Source organism: Helianthus annuus, chromosome 3 (genome assembly GCF_002127325.2).
Source record: "Helianthus annuus cultivar XRQ/B chromosome 3, HanXRQr2.0-SUNRISE, whole genome shotgun sequence".
Lineage (NCBI taxonomy): Eukaryota > Viridiplantae > Streptophyta > Magnoliopsida > Asterales > Asteraceae > Helianthus > Helianthus annuus.
The window spans coordinates 92119420-92145733 of record NC_035435.2 but is presented as its reverse complement, the minus strand read 5'-3'; the positions used below and the strand labels follow the sequence as shown (position 1 = coordinate 92145733).

Sequence of the window (26314 nt, the reverse complement as noted above, 5' to 3'; positions counted from 1 at the left end):
GTATGGCACGTTTTCCCACTACACTAGTACGAGGTCATCCGGGTTTAGGGAATGTGACTCTTTCCTGGACAAGTCACAGTCCTTAAACCGTGTTTACGTTATGATATGGTTGTGTTTGTGAACAATGTTTATGTTGTTAGGATATGTTCCGTTAAAACAATGTTGTTGTTTTTGGATTTTAAAACTTAATCAAATGGATGATCTTGCATGGTTTTTATTCATATAGCTTTGTTATGGTTAAGCTATGGTATTAATAAGTCACACCAAATTAACCATGCTTCCGCAAAGCCAGGGTGTGACAGCTTGGTATCAGAGCTCTGATCATAGCGACCTAGGATTCCTTCTCGAGTCTAGACTATGATCACTAGGGCTCTCACGAAAACATTTTTACTGCATACCACTTAAGTCCAGATCCAAAACGTTTTTACAAACAAATGTTGAGCACATTTCATTTATTCATTATTAGGCTCATTCCTGAAGACTGAGGCTCGGTCTTGGAGGCCGAGGCTCGATCTTAGAGATCGAGGTAGATGTTTATTATTTTAGGCTCAGTCTTGGAGGCTGAGGCTCGGTCTTGGAGGCCGAGGCTCGATCTAGGAGATCGAGGTAGATGGCTAGTTGGACTAGGAAGAGTAGGCTCAGTCTTGGAGGCTGAGGCTCGGTCTTGGAGGCCGAGGCTCGATCTAAGAGATCGAGGTAGATAACTAGTGAGACTAGGGAGAATAGGCTCAGTCTTGGAGGCTGAGGCTCGGTCTTGGAGGCCGAGGCTCGACCTAGGAGGTCGAGGTGGATGATAGAGCAGTCTTAGAGACTGGGAGAATTTGGCTAGCGGGACTAGGAATGTCAGTCTAGGCGACTGGGAGGCTAGTGGGACTAGGAGAATTATTTGATTGTTTATTGTTGACTTACATGTTCATGTGAATATATGATTGATTATTATACGTATATGTGTTTGTGTTACAAACGTCATGCTTTCATCATGTACTAGAAAGATGGACACTACGAATGCCATGGCCATAGTATCAGACGACATAGTTTCATCGGAGCACGAGGTGTACATTTCCGATACTACCGGCACAGACGATGACGACTTTCAGCCCCTTTTGCGCTGCCTGAAGTCGTAGCAGAGCCTACTGATGGCCATCTTGTTGGGAATTTGCCATTCGCGGTGATCCCTGTTCCTGTGCCCCTTGCCGCTTATCCCCTTTGTTGATATGCCCCCCCCCCCCGACGTGGCCTCAGACGACGATGACGATCTACTAGAGGAGGACCCATTCGAGGGCGAGGCCCTATTGCTGCTGGTATTAACCTACTGCTTGCGGACGCTCCTGCAGGGGGAAACTCATGTCCATTCCCCTGTCTCAGACTCATTTGAGTTTCTGACATCCGCATTTTCGCATATACAGGGAGTGCAGCACCATTCACTCGACGCCGACCCTGATACGGCATCATCAGCTGCACCGGTTCCGGCACACAGCTTTGAGTTGATCACAGTATTGAGGGTGATCCTGTTCATCCACCTGGTTTTGATCCAGACCATGACCTTGAGTTCATACACTTAGACCAGCCCTTGGAGGATCCTGTAACCCCCTGTGATGGTTGATCCAGCTGATTTTGAGATGGAGTTTGTTGATCCAGAGCCAGCTGTGGCCCCTGAGCCAGGCGTTGCTCCTAACACCGCATTGGAGCATGACCCTGTTCATGCCGATGCACCTGCTGTTGCTCCTTGATTGATCATCTGCTTGGACGAGAGAAAATTTGGGGTAACTGTGCAAGACAATTTATTATTACGGGGGCCCACGTAATAACGACTTGTAGTGCACAGAAATCCTGGTGGACTCTGCGGGTCAAGCTAATGAAAACCAATGTGGCAGGAAATAACTCGAACACGAATGACCAAGGCGATGAAGCCTCGAGTTCATTCTATTTCAAGCAACAAGCCAAATTGGCAAGCCTATGTGAAGGCTCAGAAATTTATTTCCCCACCCATACATTGAGTATATTTTCGTGTGAAATTGGGTGATTACATGATGGCTTATGGTGCTATGTATCTCCTAGACAATTGAGATGATGTCTAACCCGCTTCATGCCACTTCGGCAAAAGAGAATGCCACCCAGGCATGACACAAACACCAGTACGTTGCCAAGGATAGAAGCCGAGCTGCAAAAACGCAACTCACATGCAACACTACAAAAAAAATGCCATCTAGTGGCATGCAAAAAATCCCACAGAAAAACAAGAAAGTGCCACTAAAGAACCTTGTAAGAATGGGCGGCACACAAAAAAAGTGACACAAGAAGCGCTGACGCTAAAGCCTTTCAGTGGCACTTTTTCAATGTGTCGCACAAAGTTTTTAGTCTTTTAGTGGCACTTTTTTATTAGCCATTAGAAACTTTTGAGCTTTTAGTGGCACATATTTTTTGCCACAAAAATCACATCAAATTAAATGTCATTGACGTTTATCATATTAATTTTAATTAATTACAATTATCATTTATTTACATTAAAAAATAAAAACAAAATTGTAAAGTGTAGAAATCATAAAATAATCACTTCAGTTAAAAGTTCAATCAATCTTTACAAAGGTTCCAGATGTCTAATAAGTGTCGATCTAAGTCTAATGATCAAACATATAACCCAAATAAACTAACAAGTTTAGGAATAAAAACTCAAAACTTCATTGTGTTCATGAATCTCTTTGACAATCTTCCATCGTGTTAACGTTTTCTTAATAGTCATACTTCCACTTCATAGTTTCCAGCACTTACTACTTATTGTCGCTACACCAGCCAACTGACTATACTCAACCTGAAATTTCACAATTCATGTTAAATTGATTAGATCTGGTAACCATGGCTGTCAAAGATGTAAGAGTAGTTAATAAAAGACAAACTTACTTCTTTTGACATCACCATAATGTCCTCTCGATCTTCACGTTGATATCCTGTCAAACATATAACTAGTGACGTTGCACATGGAATCCCATTCTTAAATAGTAAAATGCACGGATAGTCCCTATGGTTTGGTGAAATTTCACCTTTAGTCCCCAGCTTTTCAGAATTACACTCTTAGTTTCTGTGGTTTGACAAGTTGTTACTCGGATAGTCCCTAAAGCGGATGAAGGTTACACGGATAGTCCCTGTGGTTTGACAAGTTGTTACTCGGATAGTCTCTGTGGTTTGAAAAGTTGTTACTAGGATAGTCCTTGTCATTTCACACCCACTTAACCAGAAAAACTAACCTCCATCCGCTTTGGGGACTATCCGAGTAACAACTTGTTAAACCACAGGAACTAAGAGTGTAATTTTTAAAAGTTGAGGACTAAAGGTGAAATTTCACCAAACCACAGGGACTATCCGTGCATTTACTCTAAATTAAAAGATTTATGATCATCACTCTAGAGAATCGTTAACTAACAAAAAGGCCAATCACCTGAGCAGGAATATGAAAAATGGTGATCCTGGATTGTTAAACTGATCAATTAAGGCCCCATGGTCTCCACCAGATGTATGTCCATCTAAGCGAAGGTGCCTGTACTGTTTCCAATACAAATAATCCTCCATAACATCAAGCAGCCTAGTCATTGTTGAAAACTATGTTGTCAAAGACGCAAGGCGCAGGCGAGGCGCATTGGTCTCGCCTGGAGCCTAGGCGCAAGGCGCAAAAAAAGCGTGGGCTTTTTTAAGAAAAGCGCACATAGATAAAAAAATATAAAAAATATGTTATGCTTTGATAATAAATAAGATTCCACATATAAAATTAAAAAAACTATTATATATGCCATTTAAGATCATGTAGCTAATAGTTTTGCACGCGTGAGGCAGTTTTGCACGCACTCGGTTTCGTTTTCAATGGTCATTTGTGCTGTTTTACCTTTTTCCCTGCGCCTCAACAACGTTTTTGCGCCTAGGCGCGCGCTTTTTGCGCCTCAGCACCGTTTTTTCAAAAAAAAACATTTTTGCGCCTAGGCTACCACCAGGCGCTATAGGTGCGCCTCGCTGCGCCCGGGCGCCTAGGCGCGCGCTTTTTGCGCTTTTGACAACATAGTATTAACCATTTTTTTGCAATTTATTTGTTTAATATGAGGTTGTAAAACAAATAAACAAACGTACCCAGCAAAATCACACTCAGTGATAGGGATTCTTGCATAATAGACAACCTTAAAGCTATAGAAAGCATGGAACTTTGTACACATTAACTTTGTATCTTTTATACAATCTACGTTCTTGTAAATTTCGCAGTATCGTTCTTCTACATGGTCCTCCAGGAACTGGCAAGACATCACTATGCAAAGCATTAGCACAGAAACTGTCAATATGTTTTAGCTCCAGATATCCACATTGTCAGCTGGTTGAAGTGAATGCACACTCATTGTTCAGCAAATGGTTTTTTGAAAGTGGCAAATTGGTTGCAAAACTTTTTCAGAAAATTCAGGAAATGGTGGAGGAGGAGAACAATCTGGTATTTGTTTTAATCGATGAAGTTGAAAGCCTAGCTGCAGGAAGAAAAGCAGCTATATCTGGTTCAGAACCTTCAGATTCTATAAGGGGTATCAGGTGGTAAATGCTCTTCTGACCCAGTTCAAATCTTGATTTACCTCTTTGCATATCACTAAATATAAGAAAGTATCTGAATCAAATAGTAAACAAGTAAAACACTTTCATTTAATTAATCTTGATAGTTATTTTGGGATTGAATGGAGGCATTTGTTTGTAAAAACTATTGGTCGAGAAATTAGAGATTGATTTTCCCTCTTAAAGCAAAGTTACTAGGACCCCCCCCACACACACACACACACACATACACACTCAAACTTGAAGCTGCACAACCAGAATCTTACATGTTTATCAAAACAAACTTGTAGTGCATATTTGTATTCTAAAGTTTTGACGTGCTCATAGAAAATATCACTTTAAATGGTAGGCAAATCATAATTTTGGATAAAAGCTTGTTTACACATCTTTGTTTCTTATTTTTTTTCGCTAGGCTCGAGCAGTGCACAATTCAGTCGTTGAACTACGAAATATATGCAATCATCCTTACATCAGCCAGCTACATAACGAAGAGGTTGTTCTTCTCTTTCTTTCTGCTATAACTGATAGGACTTCTTATTGATGTCGTTATTTGTTGCTTACGGAAGCGTTTTTTGTTTTATTTAGGTTCATAAACACGTTCCCAAGCATTATCTTCCTAATATTATAAGGTTTTGTGGGAAGCTTGAGATGTTAGATCGGCTACTAAGTACTGCCCAAGCTTAAAGCCACAGATCATCTGGTATAATATTCCAACCGAGTTTTGATGAAAGGAAACCAAAATGTATAGATAGGATGTTTAGAGTTGTTACATGTTAGCTGAATGCTTGATTTTTTTAGCTGCAATATTGTAAGTCCTATGTGCAGATTCTTCTATTTTTAACCTATGTTGTCAAAGACGCAAGGCGCAGGCGAGGCGCATCGGCCTCGCCCGGAGCCTAGGTGCAAGGCGCAAAAAACGCGTGGGCTTTTTTAAGAAAAGCGCACATAGAGAAAAAACTATAAAAAATATGTTATGCTTTGAAAATAAATAAGATTCCACATATAAAATTAAAAAAAACTTTTATATATGCCATTTAAGATCATGGAGCAATTGAAAACAACCAAATCGCAGCAGAAACATCATAAAGCCCCAACGCAATACACATACCTACAAATGTACTAAATTACAAGCATTCTGGCAACAGAAAATAACCAAATAGCAGCAGACACATCATCAAACCCTAATGCAATACAAAAAACTACAAATTCACTAGAGCATAAGCACTTCAGCAATAGAAAACAACCAAATCGCTGCAGAAGCATCAGTAACACAATACACAAAACTACAATTTCACCAAGTATAAGCACTCTGGCAATAAAAAACAACCAAATCACAGCAACAACGTCACGAAACCCTAACGCAATACACACAACAACAATTTCACTAAACTACAAGCCTTCGGTTACAGTAAAGAATCAAATCGCAACATTAATAGATACAAATCTTACTTTTATTATAAGAATATAAATCTTATAATACTAAATTTACTACCCTTTCGGACAAATCGTGTCAACGTAAATCTATAAAATAAAAGAGATTGTTATGAGATATGAAACTCAAAATTGAACTATATATGGTACCTCAGATTGACAGTGGATTCGTGGAACAAACTGCAATGCACCACCTGTTGATTATAACTTTTTTAATGAAAAAACACAAAACGACGAACTAGGGTTACGGGCTTGTTATGAGATAAGAAACCCATATCGTACCTCAAGAGTAGGAACAAGGTTGGTGGAGAAAACTACAGAAACACAAGCGAAACACCTATAGATGATGACTTTTGAAGAACCATTGAAGACGAACTTGGAAATTTTTGAGGGTGAGAGGGAAACTGACAAGAGTGAGAGGGAAATAGAAATTTTAATGTAAATTTTAGGAAAAATTTGGAGGTAAAAAGGTGAAATTTGTATTAGAGGGTGTTTGGGGTTCCTTATTTTGAGGGTAAAAGGACTTTTGAAGGGCAAAAGTCATTTTGAAAGTGTTTGGTTTTTCTTCTTATGTGAGAGGAATTTGCCAAAAGTCAGGAATTCCTGACTTATTTTGGCCAAAAGGACTTTTCAAAAGTTGAAAATAAGCTAAGCCAAACATGTCCTTAGTATTCCTGGCACAAAGAGCGATGGGGGTGTTTATGGTTTAATCCTTTTTTAGTTATTTGGTCACTCGATTTCAGTAATTTCAGACCGTAGGGAATGATTTGGTTGACGTTTATACTAAAAACTGTTCATATAAAACTGAACCAGACTATAAGACGTGACTATTTTGTTTTTCTTCTTAATATTTTGTATTACCGATGATTATTTGTTCTTATTAGGATTTATTAAAGTACAATTGGTATAAGTAACTAGTGGATGCATTCAAAATACACACAATCCATTTGTATTCGAGTTATTTATTTAAGTAACTATTGTTTTATTATTACTATACTTATCTATCAAGTAAATTTATTGAATGGAAGTGAAGATGATAATGTTTCTATAAGAAATTTCATATTTATGAAGCACTTAAGAATTGGTTCTAGTTCTTTGTTGAATCGTTTAAAAAGATCGTGTAACGGGTATAAACCATCAAACCAACCCGTTAGTAATGGTTCGGTTTGTTTTGATGTTGAACTTCAACAGTTTGGTTTCGGTTGTTAACAAAAGACGTTAGTAATGGTTCAGTTTGGTTTGATGTTAAACTTCAACAGTTTGGTTTCAGTTGTTAATAACAAAAAAAACCATTAGTAACGGCTTGGTTTTAAAGTTTTCCCAAAAAATGTCAATATCATACTGTAAGCACCCCTAATAAGGAGGGAAATTTTAAAGTGAAAGTGAAATTGTGAATTAGTGGCATATATAAGCTAAATACCACTAAAAGTGTGTACCAAAAAAGATGGCACATGAAAAGTGCAACTAAAAGTGTGTACCAAAAAAAATGGCACACAAAAAGTGCCACTAAAATCCTAAATTAGTGGCATAAAAACTAGATGCCGCTAAAAAGTGTGTTAAGGAAATATGACATACACAAAGTGCCATTAAAAACGTAATTTAATGGTATAAAAGCTAAATACCACTAAAAGTGTGTGCCACTAAATGGCATTTTTTTGTAGTGCAATTGCACGACATGAAGCTCTCCGCTTTAAGCACAGCAATGGCACTACTGGAAATAATCCCCAGCTGACCGCATCTATAAGCAGTTCCTAAAATGCAAGCCTTTGAACTTCGACGAAACAGAAAGCGCCATTGCATTTGTTCGTTGGTCCGAAAAGATTGACTCCATTCTAAGAAAGACTAACTGTTCGCCCCAAACAGAGTGATACCTTTACCTTGAGGTCATTTCTAGATGGCACACTCTCATGATAGGATCTTCGGATTCAGACCCTTGGTACAGATGCTGCTTATGCACTGAGCTGGGACGAGCTCAAGGAAATGATTGAGGAGAAATGTGGTTCTAAGACTGGAATAACAGAAGCTTGAGATGGAGTCCTGGAATTTGAAAAATGGACGAACCAGAGATTCCTGAACATGTCCAGCGATCGCACGACTTGCCTAGGGTCGTCCCCTTACTAAGTCATTGATGTTGTATGATACAGTTGGGTACCTGTAAACCTTACATTGTGGTCTCGATTTGTGGTAATGCAATCACAGTATTCTCATCACTTGTGATGTTTGGTCTATGGGTTATGTTCTATGACATGAGATGTTATGTGGCTGATTTATTGATAGCATGAGATGCTATGTGCTGATATTGTTGAATACATACGTACGTTTCACCTGCTATGACCTAACCTACGTGAAACATCTTTTAGAAGATGCCACCAAGACGCGAAATGCACATGCCCACCTCAGAGGCGGAACTTCAAAAGATAATTGCTGCAGCTATAGCACAGCACGAGGCCCTACGCTCCGAACCTAGCAGAGGCACCTCAGAAAATAACGGTTGTTCCTACTGGCACTTCCTCAATTACAAGCCTCCGAAGTTCGACGGCACTGGGGGTGCCATAGCTTTTGTGAAATGGATTGAAAGTATGGAATCCATCTTTCGAATGAGTGGTTGTACGCCAGAACAACAAGTCCCATACGTTACTGAGTTGTTTCAAGATGGAGCTCGATTATGGTGGAATCTTCAGGTTTGAATAATGGGCCTAACTACAGCATACGCGTTAACTTGGGATGAGTTGAAAGGAATAATGCGTAAGAAGTATTGCACCCAAACAGAAACACAGAGGTTGGAAGGTGAATTCCAGAGCCTGATAATGGAAGGTCCGAAAATGTTGGAATTCATGCAAAGACTTCATGATTTGGCACGAGTCATTCCGTACTTGGTAGAACCAGAATTGAGGAAATTAGGAGATTTCATTTGGGAACTGGCACCTCAAGTCCTGAGCTTAATGACAGCATCCACGCCACCAACATCTATGGCTGCAAGTAAGATGGGCTTGGCACTCGTTACGGAAGTCATTAGACTAGAAAAACTTGCAAACCCAGGCAAGGAGACTCACGTCGAGTCATCCGGAGGTAACAAACGGAAGTTCTCGAACTTCAAGCAAGGCACTAGTGGGGTTGTTAAGAAAGGAGAGTCAAGCGCGCCAGCTCAGGTTACAGCTGGTAGTAGAAAGAAAGGAAAGGGATATATGGGCACTCAGCCCAAGTGCAACACCTGCCAGCGTCACCATTCTGGCCGGTGTAGTTTGAAAGTGTGTGAAGCGTGTGGAAAACCTGGCCACTTGAAGGATTCTTGTTGGACCACTGTTGGCCAGGGAGGCCAAGGAGGATTTGGAAATAGAAACAATAACCGGGGTGGTAATGGAAATCGGCTACAAGGAAACATTGGAGGAAAAGGGAATCGAGGCAACAATGCGAATCAAGGGGGCACTGTAAATCGTAACCAGAGGAATAATCAAGCTGGAAATGGTGGTGGAAACAGGCAAAGACCTGGATGCTTTAACTGTGGTAATGATGGGCACTACAAGAGGAACTGCCCAGAGTTGAACCAAACCCGGGGAAGAGTGTTCGATATCGAAGCAAAGGAAGCGCGCCAGGACCCCAATGTCGTTACTGGTACGTTCCCTGTAAACCAATGCTATGCATCCGTTTTATTTGATACTGGCGCCGATTATAGCTTCGTATCATTAGAGTCTAAGAATATGCTTGGTTTAGCAGCTAGTAAATTAGATGTTTCGTACTCAATCGAATTGGCTAATGGAAAGTTAGTAGAAGCCAATGAAGTTATCAAAGGTTGTGTGATCGACTTGGGAGAGCGTGAGTTTGCTCTGGATCTACTACCAGTCCAGTTGGGAAGCTTCGACGTGGTAGTAGGAATGGATTGGTTATCGAGTAACAAGGCTGAGATAGTTTGTCATGAAAAGGTTGTTCGTATCCCAACCGAAGATGGCGAAACAATTGTGGTTCACGGAGAGAAGCGTGATACGCCTTTGAGAATTATCAGCTGCTTGAAAGTGCGAAAGTGTTTGTAGAAAGGATGTGTTGCCTTCCTGGCACACATTGTGGATAAGAAAGGTGAAGAATCGAGAATTGAAGACATCCCTGTCATGAGGGAATACCCAGAAGTCTTCCCAGAGGACTTGCCTGGATTACCGCCTCAGAGGCAAGTGGAGTTCCGCATTGACTTAGTTCCAGGCGCTAAGGCACCTTACAGACTTGCTCCATCTGAGATGCAGGAACTGTCGACACAACTTCAAGAGTTGTTAGACAAGGGATTTATTCGACCAAGCTTCTCGCCTTGGGGAGCTCCAGTTTTGTTTGTAAAAAAGAAGGACGGTAGTTTCCGTATGTGCATTGATTACAGAGAGTTGAACAAGTTGACGATCAAGAATAGATACCCTCTGCCAAGGATTGATGATCTATTCGACCAACTGCAAGGTTCAAGCTTTTATTCAAAGATCGATCTTCGATCTGGATACCATCAGTTAAGGATACAAGAGGAGAGTATCCCAAAGACAGCCTTCAGAACTCGTTATGGACACTACGAGTTCCTCGTTATGCCGTTTGGGTTAACAAACGCACCTGCAGTCTTTATGGATTTGATGAATAGAGTTTGTAAGCCGTACTTGGATAAGTTCGTGATTGTATTCATCGATGATATTTTGATTTATTCAAAGACGAAGGCTGAGCACGAGCAGCACTTAAGAGCCATCCTAGAGCCGCTAAAGAAAGAACAGTTGTATGTCAAATTCTCTAAGTGCGAGTTTTGGCTAAGAGAAGTGCAATTCCTTGGACACGTGGTAAGTGGAGATGGAATCCACGTGGATCCAACCAAGATCGAGGCGATCAAGGATTGGGAAACGCCAAAGACGCCAACCGAGATTCGGCAATTCTTGGGTTTGGCTGGCTATTACCGAAGATTCATTAAGAATTTTTCAAAGATCGCTCAACCATTGACGCTCCTCACTCAGAAGGACAAGAAGTTTGATTGGGGAATCAAACAGGAAGAAGCATTTCAGGTATTGAAAGATAAGCTTTACAACGCGCCAATCTTAGCCCTACCAGAAGGTACAGATGATTTTGTGGTATACTGCGACGCATCGCGTCAAGGATTGGGTTGTGTGTTGATGTAACGCCAAAAGGTTATTGCATACGCGTCACGCCAACTGAAGGTACATGAAAAGAACTATACCACACATGATTTGGAGCTAGGCACAGTAATTTTTGCATTAAAGATCTGGAGACCCTACCTTTATGGTACGAAGTGCACAATCTTCACAGATCACAAGAGCCTCCAACACATATTCAACCAGAAAGAGTTGAATATGAGGCAAAGACGATGGGTAGAACTGTTGAATGACTACGACTGCGAGATTAAGTATCATCCAGGGAACGCGAATATGGTCGCCGATGCCCTAAGTCGGAAGGAGAGAATCAAGCCCATAAGGGTTAGGGCTTTAGAGATGATTATTCAGACCGATCTTTCCTTGCGCATTCGTGCCGCACAGAAAGAAGCTCTCAAGAAAGGAAACCTTGAAAAAGAATATCTCCGTGGGATGGAGAAGTCATTGGTACCAAACAAGGAAGGAACGTTATGTTTTGAGAAAAGGATTTGGGTTCCTCTGTTTGGTGATCTAAGGAAGGTTATTTTCGATGAAGCTCACAAATCGCGGTACTCTATCCATCCGGGAGCGGATAAGATGTACCAAGGTCTTAAGGATTATTATTGGTGGCCTAGGATGAAAGGCGATGTTGCTGTTTATGTGAGCAAGTGTTTAACATGCGCTAAAGTGAAAGCGGAATACCAGAAGCCTTCGGGACTTCTGCAACAACCAGAGATTCCAAAGTGGAAGTGGGAACAAATCTCCATGGATTTTATTACAAAGTTGCCAAGAATGCCAAGAGGCCATGACACTATTTGGGTAATAGTGGACCGATTGACGAAGTCAGCACACTTCTTGCCTATCCGAGAAAAGGATAACACGAGCAAGTTGGCCGAAATTTACATGAGAGAGATTGTTACACGCCATGGAGTAACTCTCTCAATCATCTCTGATAGAGACGGAAGGTTCGTATCGAGGATATGGCAGTCCTTCCAAGAAGCTTTTGGCTCGAAATTGAATCTAAGCACTGCTTTTCACCCGCAGACCGACGGTCAAAGCGAGCGGACGATTCAGACTTTGGAAGACATGCTGAGAGCGTGTGTTATGGATTTGGGCGGTAGCTGGGATAAGCATTTGCCTTTGGTCGAATTTTCATACAACAACAGCTACCATACCAGTATTGGTGCCGCGCCATTCGAAGCTTTATATGGGCGCAAGTGCAGATCACCGCTTTGTTGGTCTGACGCAGGTGATAGACAGTTGGTTGGTCCTGATGTGGTTCAGGAAACCACAGATAAGATTGCACAGATACGAGATCGCATCAGTGCGGCTCGTGACCGTCAGAAAGCCTACGCGATCTTAACAGGAAACCTCTAGAGTTTGAGGTAGGTGATATGGTTTTGTTGAAGGTATCACCCTGGAAGGGTGTGGCACGCTTCGGGAAGCGTGGAAAGTTGAATCCGCGGTATATTGGCCCGTTCAGAATTCTAGAAAGAATTGGGTCCGTAGCATACAAGTTGGATCTACCTGCCGAACTTAATGGAGTTCACGATACGTTCCACGTATCAAATTTGAGAAAGAGTCCAACGCAAGATACCGTTGTCATTCCTACCGACGAAATTCATGTTGACGACACGCTCCACTTCGTTGAAGAACCCGTTGAGGTTACGGATTGGAAGGTGAACAAGACCCGCCGGAGCAGTGTCAAGCTCGTCAAGGTTCGTTGGAATGCCAGACATGGTCCTGAATACACCTGGGAATGTGAGGACCGGATGAAAGAGAAATACCCCCACTTATTTCCCAAGAACCCTGCGACTAGAAGCAGAACTTAAAATTTCGGGACGAAATTTTTCTAACGGGGGGAGAATGTGACAACCCTCACTAAACCAGGTATCCGTACGGTTTAATTAATAATTAATTGCTACTTAATTACTGTGCTTGCTTGAAATTACTGATGAACTGCTACTTGATTTCTGATACTGGTATATACCTGCATCATACTTTAATTACCGTCACTACATTATTTACATACTGAACTCTAGTGACAAACATGATGCATAAAAGCACAGTAGCACTATGAACGGATAACCTATTGAACATGCTGATAAAGCCAGCATCAGGCAGACACTGCCTCTAAGGCCTGTATGAGCCAGAAATATTTTACTACACCCATAGTGAGTGTAGGGATACAAGGGTTGTAGAACTGCGTCTCTAGGGATAAGTTACAATGACTGGATGTGCCTAGGACATACACTAAGCACAAAACTTTGCACTTTAATTAACAATTCAGCTTTTAGCTAACTAATAAAGTGCCAAAACATGAGAAAAATATTACTAGACACTTTCCAAAGTGTCGGGAATAAGTTATGTCACTAAAGAGGGTATTAACAACACTTTAAATACTTATTAAGAACTTTAACGGACTAATATCCAACCGAACAACCGGACTTTACCCGGAACATAAAAATATTGTCAATGGCACTATTTTTCTTTTTCTGAGCCAGTTAGGGTCCCCGAATACCCTAACACCCTTTATAACTCACCACACATTAGTAACTAATTTAATTACTTAATTAAACCATCTAATACTTACACTTTGGTTGAAATGGAACTAATTACCCCCCCCCCCCCAACGATTGTTTCCCCCCATGAGGGACACACCCTTGTCCTTGATCGATTATTTAATCCAAATGCTCATTATCTAGGTAACATACTAACTAGTGGGTAAAGGTAATGATTTATAAATAAACACTAGAATTATAATTCTCATTCTCATAAATCACTTCACTCAAGAACTACTTTCTTTCCCTCTCTTTGACACTCACGGCTGAGAAACAAGCCCCACCTCCAACCATTTTTTTCGATTTCATTCAAGTAATTCTAAGCATACGCAAGTGTGAAGGATCACATATAAGGAAGCCCGGAGCTTACGGATTGCAAAGGACCACACTACGTTGCTTTTAACCACCTGTTTTTCGTCTAGTTTCTTCCCTAGCCTCGAGCTAGTAGTAAGTGACTCTAAACGCCTTTTTGATCTATTTTAAAGTGGTTAATAAGAATTTGGTCGGTTGAAAATTATGAACACTAGAGATCAAGTTTAAAGTCTACAAAAAAAAAAATATAAACAAAGTGGTTAATAAGTAAATAATAGTGTAAAACTTATAAATCTAGTTTTAATATGATTATTTGTTGTTGTTAATTACTAGTATGGGAATGGATCGTCATCGAACCACGCTAGAGCATGTTCACAAAACATGAACTAGCCTTATGTTTAGTTGTAAAGTTTCTAGATGACGAACTCTTTCCAACATAAACATGAACTTGTGTAAAAACAATTTTTCTTATGAAATAGAGTTGTAAACTAGTAGATCTACGGATCTACAAGTGGTATTTTCAAAGGACCAAGTGCCAAAAGAAATCATATTTTTAAAGCCGGATCTTTCCTAAACAAATGTGATTTTTGTAAACACACAAGTGTGTAGACACTTGTGTGACAAAGAGTTTTTAACAAAGAATTGTTTTTGTAAATTTTGACGAGAAGTTGTGGAAATGTATTTTCTTTAAAAAACTAGGTTCTCAAGAAACCAAGTTTATTTATAAAAAGGTCTACTAAAAATATGGGGAAAATCACTACATGATAAACTACAAGTTCATGTGATTTGTGATTTATACCTATTTTGATTATTTTTGATGTTGAAACTTTGTTGATTAATGTTGGGAACATTGTTGTTTGAGTTTTAAAAGAAAATGATACGCTAGAAAGCGTGGCCACCTCCAGTTACTGGGGAAACTCTGGCGAAATTTTTCCAAAAATCTAACACTTGGAAATATTCTTATCACAAGTGTTATAAATATATTTTTAACTTGCTTTCAAAAATGTAAATTTCGTCATGACTTTATTTACAAAATATCGGAGGTAGGATTTCACAAAATAAAACGTGATAAAAATATATTTAGTAAATATATTTTTCACAACGTCACTTGTCAATTATTTTGTGAAGTGTATAAATATTATTTTTAGGGTAAAAATAATATTATCGAACGTTAACGAATCCAAAATAATACGAACACTTTCACGATAGATATATAAGTTACACCGGTAATTATTATTACCACTCGATCGTTAAAACGTAACTTACACATTTTACGTAAATATTTATGAACACGTATTTTTGTTAAGGTATTATTTTGGGAAAATCTTATATAATAGAAAATATAATATTTTTGAGAAAAATATTTATATTTTGAAGTTAGAAATAAGATATATTTTTAAGTAAGACTTAATAATATATTTCGTACGCACATGTATTAAATCCCCCATCCTTGGGAAGGAAAATAATTACCAAGTATGCACGGAATGTAAACACGAAATAGTTGTCTAACTATTTCTCAAGACTTAAACTAAAAAGCTAAGGCACGGCCGTCCCTCTAATAGAGTTAGTACATGTAGGTCGTTGCACAGCTGCTTGACTTGGAGACATACTTGGTAGAGACGCACCGCTGTGAGTTCATGTCCCCCTTTTCTCTTAACTGTTTTCAGTTTTCTAAACTGCGGGGGTGAAATACATGTTACTTTGATTATGAATACTTTATACATAGTATAGTTAGCGTAAGGAGGGTTACTATTTAGATCATGTGAATGGGTAGGCGGAAACTTGAGGTCATTAATCCTCAGGGTAGGACCGAGGGGCAGGAGCGATAGATCTATTTGGGTGTAGCGAGCCCAGTCCCAGGCCCAGCATAATGGACCTCGGGATGACTTTGTACCCGACGCATAAATCTGCTAGGTTTGAGCCTTCCTACTTGCATTTCACACATATCAATGGCCTTGCAAACCATTGGTGATCTCTTTTTCCTTATTTGCTACATACCAGGATTTTGATAAATGCAAAGGTTTATTTACTCACTTACACATGAACTCGCTCAACATTATTGTTGATTTTTCAACTTACATGTATTTCAGGGAATTAAAGGATCTGGCACGGTATGGCACGTTTTCCCGCTACACTAGTACGAGGTCATCCGGGTTTAGGGAATGTGACTCTTTCCTGGACAAGTCACAGTCCTTAAACCGTGTTTACGTTATGATATGGTTGTGTTTGTGAACAATGTTTATGTTGTTAGGATATGTTCCGTTAAAACAATGTTGTTGTTTTTGGATTTTAAAACTTAATCAAATGGATGATCTTGCATGGTTTTTATTCATATAGCTTTGTTATGGTTAAGCTATGGTATTAATAAGTCACACCAAATTAACCACGCTTCCGCAAAGCCAGGGTGTGACAGTGCAGTCCTTGTTAAGGATCATGAAGGTACACAATATCCTGTCTATTATGTAAGTAAGAGTTTACTTGATGCTGAATCCAGGTATTCACACCTTGAAAAGCTTATTCTTGCATTAATTATGGCATCTACTAAGGTAAGACATTATTTTGAAACCCATGTTATTGTTGTTAGAACTAATTTTCCAATTAAGAATGTCCTCAGGAAACCAGAAATGTCCGGAAGGATGGCTAAGTGGGCAGTAAAGCTTAGTGCCCATGATATAAGATATGAGCCTAGAACAGCCATCAAATCTCAAGCATTAGCAGACTTTGTGGCTGATTTCAGTAGTGATTTACAAAAGGAAGCCGAATTGGAAGTCCAGCAGCTGGATGAGACCAAGGATCCTTGGATACTACATACTGATGGATCCTCAAATGTTAAAGGCACGGGGCTTGGTATACTACTAAAATCGCCACAGGGGGACATAATACCCCACTCCATAGCTTGTGAGTTCCAAGCCACTAACAATGAGGCTGAATATGAAGCCTTGATTGCTGGTTTGCAAATTGCTAAGCATATGGGGATCAGGTATCTTGAGGTATACGTGGATTCATTGTTAATCACTAATCACTTTAATGGATCCTATGCTGTTAAAGGTGAAAAACTAACCAAATATTTAGAGATAGTCAAAGAATTGGCACTCTCCTTTGTTTTCTTTAGTTTGACACAAGGTACCAAGGAAGAAAATACAGAAGCTGATGCATTAGCTAATCTAGGATCATCCTTGAAAATCCCAGAGGATATAAGTATCCCCATCATCCATATCTTGACCCCTGCTATTGAAAATCAAGTGACCATGGAAATAGAAGAGGATTCTGCAATGATCCCTAGTGAGGATACTCAATCCTGTTCAGGATCATGGATCTCACCAATCATGAGATACTTACAACACGGGGAGATTCCTATGGGAGAAAACCCTAGGGCTTTCAGAATTAAGGTATCTCAATTCACAATCCTAAATAATATGTTGTATAAGCGATCTCTTGCAGGACCATATTTGAGATGTATCGAGGATCCTGAAGTCCAAGAAGTTCTAAAAGACTTCCATGAAGGAGATTGTGGAAACCACACTAGGGGCAGGGCATTGTTCTCAAGGATCTTAAGGACAGGATACTACTGGCCAACTATGAGAAGGGATGCTGTGGAGTATGCTAAGAAGTGTGATCCTTGTCAAAGACACATCAATATCCTTCACCAGCCGGCTGAATTTCTACACCCTATATCCTCCTCTTGGCCATTTATGAGATGGGGGATGGATATAGTTGGCAAGCTCCCTAAGGCACCTGGTGGAAAAGTGTTCATGCTTGCTATGACTGATTACTTCTCCAAGTGGATAGAGGCTGAAGCTTTTGCCCAAGTCAGAGAGAAGGAAGTTATATCCTTTATTAAGAGAAATATTATAACTAGATTTGGCATTCCTTCTGAAATTATATGTGATAATGGTTCCCAATTTATTGGGAGCAGAACTACTAACTTTTGTGACAGCTGGGGGATTAAGATGATAACATCAACACCAATCCACCCACAAGCCAATGGTCAAGCAGAATCATCCAACAAGATCATCATCAACAATCTGAAGAAGAAACTTGGATCCAAGAAGGGGAAATGGGCAGAAGAATTACCTTATGTGCTTTGGGCTGATAGGACAACCCCCAAGAATGCTACTGGTCAAACACCATTCTCTTTGGTATTTGGGGCAGAATCAGTGATCCCAACAGAAATGGTGGTTCCAACTGCTAGAACAAGTACCCGTGATCCTGAGGAGAATGATGAAAACCTGGCTCTAGACTTGGATACTATTGAGGAAATCAGAGATCTGGCTAGGATAAGGATGGCTAGCTACCAACAAAGAATGGCTGGTGCTTATAACAAAAATGTCAGGATAAGGAAATTCCAAGTTGGGGATATGGTATTGAGAAAAGCATTCCAGAATACCACCAATCCTACTGATGGAAAATTAGCACCAAAATGGGAAGGCCCTTATTTGATTGAAGCTGAAGCAGGAAAGGGGGCATATAGATTGCTAACTATGGAAGGTAATTTGTTACCAAGAGCCTGGAATGCTATCCACTTGAAGAAATATTTCATGTGAGCAGGATCCTCCTGGCACATATGATCCTTACATTAGAAGTACCCTTGAAGGATCCCTGAGGTGTCAATGATCCCTACCCTGGTAATGTCCTAATCTTGAACTATTTTATTTTCTTGTTTTCTTATTTAAGGATAAGGATCATATATCCTTCATCCTTCTCTCACAAGATTTTGAGTTCTGATAGTCCAGGTATCCTTAGCATATTATTGATAATCTTCAGAAGCAATTCAGATCCTTGGGATTCAACCCCAGTTGTTTGGGCTTGTCCCCAGTTATCCTTGGGCTTGTCCCCAGTTTCGCCTGTAGCGCACGATGATCCTGGTATAGTTCAAGTCTTTGGGACCAGTACTCGCTTTAGGGGCTGATAATTCCATCGTACTGGCTATACCTAGGATCCTACGTATAATGGTAGACGTACCATACATCCGTTCTTAAGGTTTCTAACGTTTTCACGTTAGCTAAGGTTTTGGCATTATCATGTCACTAAGTTTGGATAGTCGCCAGTAAGGGCCATACTCCAGTTCACCTATGATCCTTGGGCTTGTCCCCAGTTATCCTTTGGGCTTGTCCCCAGTTATCCTTTGGGCTTGTCCCTAGTGATTCTTTGGGCTTGTCCCCAGTGATCCTTTGGGCTTGTCCCCAGTTATCCTTTGAATTGTTGGGCTTGTCCCCAGTTACTAACTTGTCTTTTATATTGGCTCAGTTCCAAATTATATTCTATTTTCAGGTTTTCAAAGTTAAACAACTAAGGATCCTCAATCCTTGTTATCTACTAAGGTTTTTCTTATGTTTACCCTAGTTACAGTATTAAAGGTAAGGATCCTAACTTGGATTCTCAGGTATGATCCTTAACTATTTTTGATTTCATTCACTATTCATTTGAATAACCCTTATACCTTGACAACTGAACCTATGATCCTTAAAATAAACTACTTTTTGGAAGTTTTCGACTATAGGATATTTGATCCTGGATCATATCCTAAATTTCTTAAACATAATTTGCTTAACTCTTCTTACTCAGAAAAGTATAAATCAAAACAATTGAAAGTTTAAAGGATATACAAGGATAACATCACAGGATAAGTCAAAAATTAAAAGTTTTATTCATTCACAAAATATTTAACCCTTTAAAGTTGTCAAAATTGCCAACCCACGTTTCTACCAGCAAAACGTGGCCCGTCCACATGGGTTGGTAAAGGGTGTCCATTGTTCATGCGGTCATAGCAGTGCAGGAAATAAAGGTCGGCAGGATAACAAGTGGCTTCATCCCCCAAACAGAGGATCCCTCCACCACCTATTATCCTACCTATTGTTCAAAGGATCATGGATCCTTACCCTAAAAACTATTGTTCAAAGTACAAACCATCAGACTATTCAAACAAACAACCACCAAACAAAAAAAATTGGGCTCCGGCTAAGTCTCGAAATTTCCATCATCACCAAATCCTACAGCTCAATCCTTCGCTGCACCATCACCACCAGCTCCGCTTGCCTCACCACCTTGGTCCTTGCCAGTGCCTCCACCCTCAAGCATCGGGATCTCCTCATCCTCTTCATCATCCTCCAGTTCAGCCAGCCTAGCCTTCCAGCCTTCGACATCCCAGGTGCTCTTATCAAATGCAGGATCCTGAGCTTCCATGGCCATTTGCAGCTGGATCTTGTACATAGCTATGGCGGCAGAGACCTTGGCATCCTGAGGTGATCTCGTGCTTCTCATAGTCAAAGTTAATCAGCATCTTGGCAGCATCATTCTTGGTGGCCTGGAGCTCTTTCTGAAGATCGGCTATCTTGAGATCCTTCAACACCCCAACCTGTTGAAGGTCAGCAATCTGGCGATCCTGATCCTCAACATGGCCAACATATGTCTCTATCTCAGCAAATTTCTACAAGGAAGACAAGGAATGATGTCAGAAGCCAAGTGATCCTTAGACTAGCAGGATACACAAGCAGGGACAGTGATCCTTACCTCGTTGATGTAATCCAGACACTGTTGGCGGAGCAGGGGCAGACCTTGCAAATCCTCAGCTTCAGAGGCCTTTCTCTTCTTGCCTCCTTTTCCCCTGATAGGTGCTTTCGGGGCCGAAGCAGTTGGGCTAGCAGCAGGGGTCTTCTTCTTAGAGGATTTGACGTTGGTAAGATCAGTGATGCCGAACTTTGAGGAAGATTTGGTGGATTTTCCAGCGCCTGCACAACCAAAACAAGATAAGTATCTTAATTTTATTTGACTCTCATTATATAAATACTCCTTAAATAAGGATACTTACTTGACATTGTGACAGAAGCAGAGGATACTTCCTGAGAATCCTGGGTGATAATCTTGAAAGTTCTTATTTCAGGATCAAGCTTCTTAAAGGCCAAGAGTCTCTCTTTTGCAGCAGGAGTCAACTTAAGATGTGAAACGGAGATAGCTGCACAACAAGAAAACAAAAGAACATCAGTGATCCTTATGCTAAAGGATAAATTCTATGGTGATCCTTCCTAGGACCCCCTATCCTACCATGGGTAACCCACTTCTTGGGCAAATCCTTCCCATCAGGGATGGTATCTCTCCTCACAAAAAAGAACCGCCGCTTCCAATTAGTATCATTCTTGGTAGCCTTGAAGATCGGATGCTCCTCCCCGGGTCTACGTTTGAACAGATAACGATGGGAACCAAAGGTGGTCAGATCGTATAGCTCACCCAACTCGGCCATACCTAAGTCAATCCCCTCTTGCTCGATGATCCTTTCAAGGGTAAACAAAACCCTCCAGATCATCGGCATGGCCTGGATGAAAGATATGCCGGTCAAGGAGAAAAAGGCTTGGGTGAAGGCTGGAAAGGGATACGTATAACCTATGGAAAACGGGATCACAGGAAAGGCAACCCATGAATCGGAGGTGTGGTCACTCAGGGCAGAAGGATTATAAGCTTTGAACACCGTATTTGCAGGAAAACAGCACCGAATCCTGTCAATCTGAGGATCAGCGAAGATACACCGTTCTTTAGCAGAGTTTGTGATGATCCCTTGGCTCTTGAAGGGGCTTTCTTTTTGCTGATCCTTGGCAGGAGAATCCCGGAGCAACATTTTGAACGAAATAGATACAAGAAGAAAAACAGAGCAATCGAGAGAGAAGATGAAGGGAATACCTGTTCAATCCTCTGGTTGCGGTTATAAAGGGAGAAGTTCTTGATTTTAAATGCAAACGATCCTATCCCTATCTCTATTTATAATCATGATTTGTGCAGGGCTGTCACCTCCGTGACGTCAGGATTGCAACGGATAGTTCGTTCACAACGGCTATATATCCGTTGAGTTAGTTACAGATAAGATCAGCAAAATATAACTCGTTAATATTACATAATTACTCCTTATATTTTGGGGACAATTGTTAGGGCAGGCTTTTAATGACCTGTGATCCTTACATGATATCCTAACAAGTGATCCTTGCTTCCTTGGCAGAAAGTGATCCTCAGAAGAGCTTCAGGATCAGGATCATGGATCATCCTAAGGATCCTCATACTAACGATTGTTCTCTTTGAATTTAATGTTGTTTTGCAGGAATTACGAGTTGGACCTGGTCTTGGCAGCGTTATTAAGGAAGCTTTCACGTTAATTTCGCACATACATCGCCGGAAATACACGTTGTGGAGAATATGGAAACTTAGCACAAATTACGGGCAATTAGTTAGGCTAAATTTACTTCTGTTTCTAAAGGGGTAACGAGCTAGTAGTTAGGTGACTTACCTAAATTCAACCACACACACTTATATAAAGGACACTCTCAAGCATTCGGGAGACACAACACATTTCTTACACACTCTTGCATACTACTCCATAGTGATCCTTGTACCTAGCTTGTTACCATCCGAAGTTGTAAACATTGTTTATTATATTGAAGTTTGGTGATCGGTAGTTTCCATCACCCGAGGTTTTTTATGCCGGAGATCATTCATTGATCAAGGGCTTTTTCCTCGTATAAATCCTTGTGTCACTTGTGCAGTTTACATTTAAGTGATCCTTTACTCTGTCCATCACTACAAGCATCATTCCCCGTTAACAGAGAGTTTGGTTGCATTATCCTTGTGTGATTTTTGACCAAAACAAAAAAGACAGACGAGGAATGGATCGATAAGTTGTCCGACGCATTACCTTATGATGAATGGGGGACGTACTTAATGATGCTGAAAAACAACTCAGATTTTGTGAATTTGAATCTCAGTGCATTCATTGAAAATATAGAAGCTCATGAATTGGAATTGTTGAAGATCAGGAAAATGAATTCAGCAAATGTACAGCAAGATGTATCTCTTTACTACAAAGGAAGCACTCCTGTTGCAACAAATCAAAGTCCAAAGATACAGACGGGTTTTAGTGCTAATACAAATTCAAGTGCTTCTACAAACACTCCACAATCAAGCAAGCCCTCACCGTTTGCGAACTATGATCCAAACTTCAAAGCTCAGGAGCAGTCATCACCTCAAAGCTCTACAAGTTCCAACAATCAGGCTTACGTTTCTGGGGTGCAATGCAACATCGCGGTGAATATTAAGAATGGAAATGAAATTACTGAAACAGCCGCGAAACAACACATTGCTTTACTTGCTTCTGTTTTAGAGGCGTATGAAGGTTTAGTGGCAGGAAGGATCGGTAATCCGGATATGACAAAAGAAGATTACGACCAAATCGAACCCGAGGAGCTTGAATTGATTGATATAAAATGGTGCATGGCAAGTTTGGTTAGAAGGGCACAACGTTTTATGGAGATCACAGGCAGAAACAGTCTCTGACGTGATTGTGTCGTCCCGATCAGTCAAAAACCTAATTAAACCTAGGTAGCTAGGGTAAGTCGGGTATTGTATCCATGAAGAGCATGTGATCAGTATCGCATAACCCGTTCGATTAGTTAGACTATTTACAAAAATATACAATGTGATTATGAAGTTTGCTAATTATTATTTGTTTATTTACTTTAAAAATAAATCGGAGTAAACCGACAATTGGATATTATCTAAATCGATGTATGATTAATTAAAATTGTAAACTAAACTAAAAAGTTGAAACAAGAAATTAGAATATGGATCACACCCGGTTTCGGTAATTGTAAGTCCTAGGGTTCCTACATGTTTTAATTCAACTCAATTGCATACGATTAACGGATTTAGTGTACCGTGACTTAGGTGCCAATAACTATCAACGTCCCGAAGAACGGACAAGAATGCACTTTGTAATCAACACAAGTAAATCCTAACCACGACAACGCATAACTACACATAACCATTTCGCAAAGTCATAACTTTTAACATCGTTCGACAATTTACGAATACGAAACAAATGTAAACTAATTGTCAATGGTTTCAAAAATCAATACAAGTTGTCACAAAGTCGAATCAAAGAACAAATGCATAAACCTTAGAAATCTTACAAAATCTACACCGGGAGTAAAACCTTAGGAGATTAGCCGCTCATCGTGACTCCAAAATCCTCATTTTCCTTCTAAATTCGTGTTCCAAAAAATTGCCAAGCACCAAAAGGATGCTGTCTTTTTTTTCACACTTGCGAACCGTCCCGCCAATAATAATATCTCCTTGAATGCCCCTTCGACCTTATTTGAAAAAGATATTATTATTTTCTTTCCGTAACCGTACGTTTCTTTTGCGATCCCCCTGTTTCTTTTGTTGCTTTTTTTTCTTCACTAGCAGTCCAATAAATGTAGCCCAATAACGTTGCCTTGATTCCTTTTGTAAAGACCACAACCAATTAATTCATTCAAAAGGCCCACTTGACTTTTAAGTATAAATTCACATTGAAACTGCCAAAACACCACAAACTAAATAAATGAAAATAGTAATGAAGTCCATTTATTTTATGACATTATAGTCAAATGTTTGTTTTGTTTATTTCCAAAGGATATGTAAACAACATATAATCTTAATTAATTCCCAATTAATTACACCACTCTCTAAATATTATTTACTTCTTGTTAGAACTTTATTTTAGCTCAAGTTCCTGCTAACATAAAAAATACAAAAACAACTTTAAACAATATATCTTATAACAATATTAAAACCTTTCTAATATAGTTACTTTCAAATAAAGTGTACTTAAAATGTACCGATCACATCCCCACACTTATCTTTTGCTTGCCCTCAAGCAAATCTGTCTTTCACTTTCACATGGATCGAACAAGAAACACACTTCCCATTCCCGAGACAAAGGTTAAGGTCTAATGTCATACCCGGTTCAAACTTTTTTACAATTTACGAAATATTTAACGGTAAAGTGAATAATCCCATATAAAATGATTATCCAAGATTAACCCGCCCGTAAAACTAACAAGTCATGCACATCCCTCACAATGTTCTCTCAACTCGGTTTAAAATTGGCTAATAGTTGATGCATTAGCGCTTTTGAAATAATCACTCAAACCGATTAGAACACGTACCCGCATATGCTTGCAACTCAATCATTCTCTACCACCGAACACGAATACTAAACACAAGTCAAAAGGTCTTTAAAGGGTTGTAGCGGGGCTAGGTGAAGGGTAGGAAATAGATTTTTTTTTAAGTGGCTAAGGTGATGAAAAGTCGATTCTTATTTCAAAATCACTATGCTAACACAACTATCTACAAACATTGAGTTAGAGGGCAATATTTTCGCCTTTTATTCAACAAACTAAAACACATATTTTTGTATTTTTCTCAACAATTTTTCTCTCTCTTTTTTTTTCGTAACATTTCTGATTTTTTTTTCTTTTTTTTTTCAATAAATAAATAAATCCCAACTATACGGACATATACTCCTACAATCGAATTTTCATCACACGGGCTTAAAAAGAAAAGGTTTACGGTTACGGGCTAATTGGGTTGGTCAAAAGAAAGGTTTAGGATCAAAGTGGGTGACTAGGGGATTTATTTGGGTAAAGGTAAGCAAATGGTGTAAAAGAAAAAGATTTACCTAATGCCTTAATCATTCATTCTCGTGCTTGTATTCGATCTATGGTCTCAAACGTATCAAAAGATGCAAGTTCTACAATACATGACTAATGGTCCACTCAAACAAAGAAACATATATATGTAATTCTATTATGTAAAAGTGGCTCAAAACCTCACATATATAAAAGGGTATGGTATGTGACATGCATGATATACTAGTTTCTTAGGCGGATTATTCCCAAATAACCACCCGCTAAACACCCGTCATGCTATTAATTTGAACTTGACCATGACAAAAGAACAAATGGGTTGTGCCATCCCTCGTTGACTTAGTTACTTGTGCTTTTTAGATCGCTTCAAACAAAGACATTTTTTGAAAAAAAAATTTGAAATTTTCCCCCATCCCCACACTTGAGGTAAACATTGTCCTCAATGTGTAGTGTTTAAATGAACGGGTCAAAATCGAAAACTTTTACTACTCCCCCATCCCCACACTTGAGGTGAACATTGTCCTCAATGTGTAAGAACTAGAGTTTTTGAAATGCACAAGGGATGTGACACGGCTAACCTCCCCCAAAATTTCACCCCGGAAAGAGAAAAAAAATACAACATACAATCCACTTATTTGCTAACTAAAAATCAAAAGTAAAAAGGGAACGTATGCACCTGATTTTTTTTTGGAGCTCGTTCCTCGTGTGCTCTTCTTCTCTTCAAGAAAGCGGTCGTCCCACGAACATAATGTACCTACAAATCTTAACCCTTGTGTAGAAGCATGCTTCTCACAACCATCAAAATTTGTTAGTTACCTAGTTCTACCACTTTTATGAAAATATCACCAAGCCATACGTTATTTCACTTTGATTTATGTGGAAAATAATT

General features: G+C 39.7%; 1 protein-coding gene and 1 long non-coding RNA gene across 7 annotated transcripts; one reads left to right on the top strand and one right to left on the bottom strand.

Moving 5' to 3' along the window:
- Window positions 1-2537: 2537 nt before the first annotated feature.
- Window positions 2538-6491, bottom strand: LOC110929360. Of its 4 annotated transcripts, none has more exons than XR_004888436.1 (6): window positions 6289-6491; window positions 6157-6200; window positions 4114-4630; window positions 3434-3537; window positions 2899-2945; window positions 2538-2809 (listed from the first exon to the last, which is right to left on the bottom strand). It is a non-coding gene; the product is annotated as an uncharacterized LOC110929360 (long non-coding RNA). The 4 variants fall into 4 exon arrangements; XR_002587048.2 differs by having other exon boundaries at window positions 3434-3532; window positions 4114-4612; window positions 6289-6489; XR_002587047.2 differs by having other exon boundaries at window positions 4114-4612; window positions 6289-6488.
- LOC110929359 (pachytene checkpoint protein 2 homolog) lies at window positions 4241-5417 on the top strand. 3 transcript variants are annotated; one of them, XR_002587046.2, is made up of 4 exons: window positions 4241-4557; window positions 4988-5068; window positions 5161-5275; window positions 5401-5417. XR_002587046.2 is itself a non-coding variant. In XM_022172516.2 (3 exons), the coding sequence occupies exons 1-3, from the start codon at window positions 4439-4441 to the stop codon at window positions 5201-5203; spliced, it is 243 nt and encodes an 80-aa protein (XP_022028208.1). In that variant the 5' UTR covers window positions 4247-4438; the 3' UTR covers window positions 5204-5397. The 3 variants fall into 3 exon arrangements, 2 of the variants coding, with proteins under 2 accessions (XP_022028208.1, XP_022028207.1); XM_022172516.2 differs by lacking the exon at window positions 5401-5417 and having other exon boundaries at window positions 4247-4557; window positions 5161-5397; XM_022172515.2 differs by lacking the exon at window positions 5401-5417 and having other exon boundaries at window positions 4404-4560; window positions 5161-5397.
- Window positions 6492-26314: the final 19823 nt, after the last annotated feature.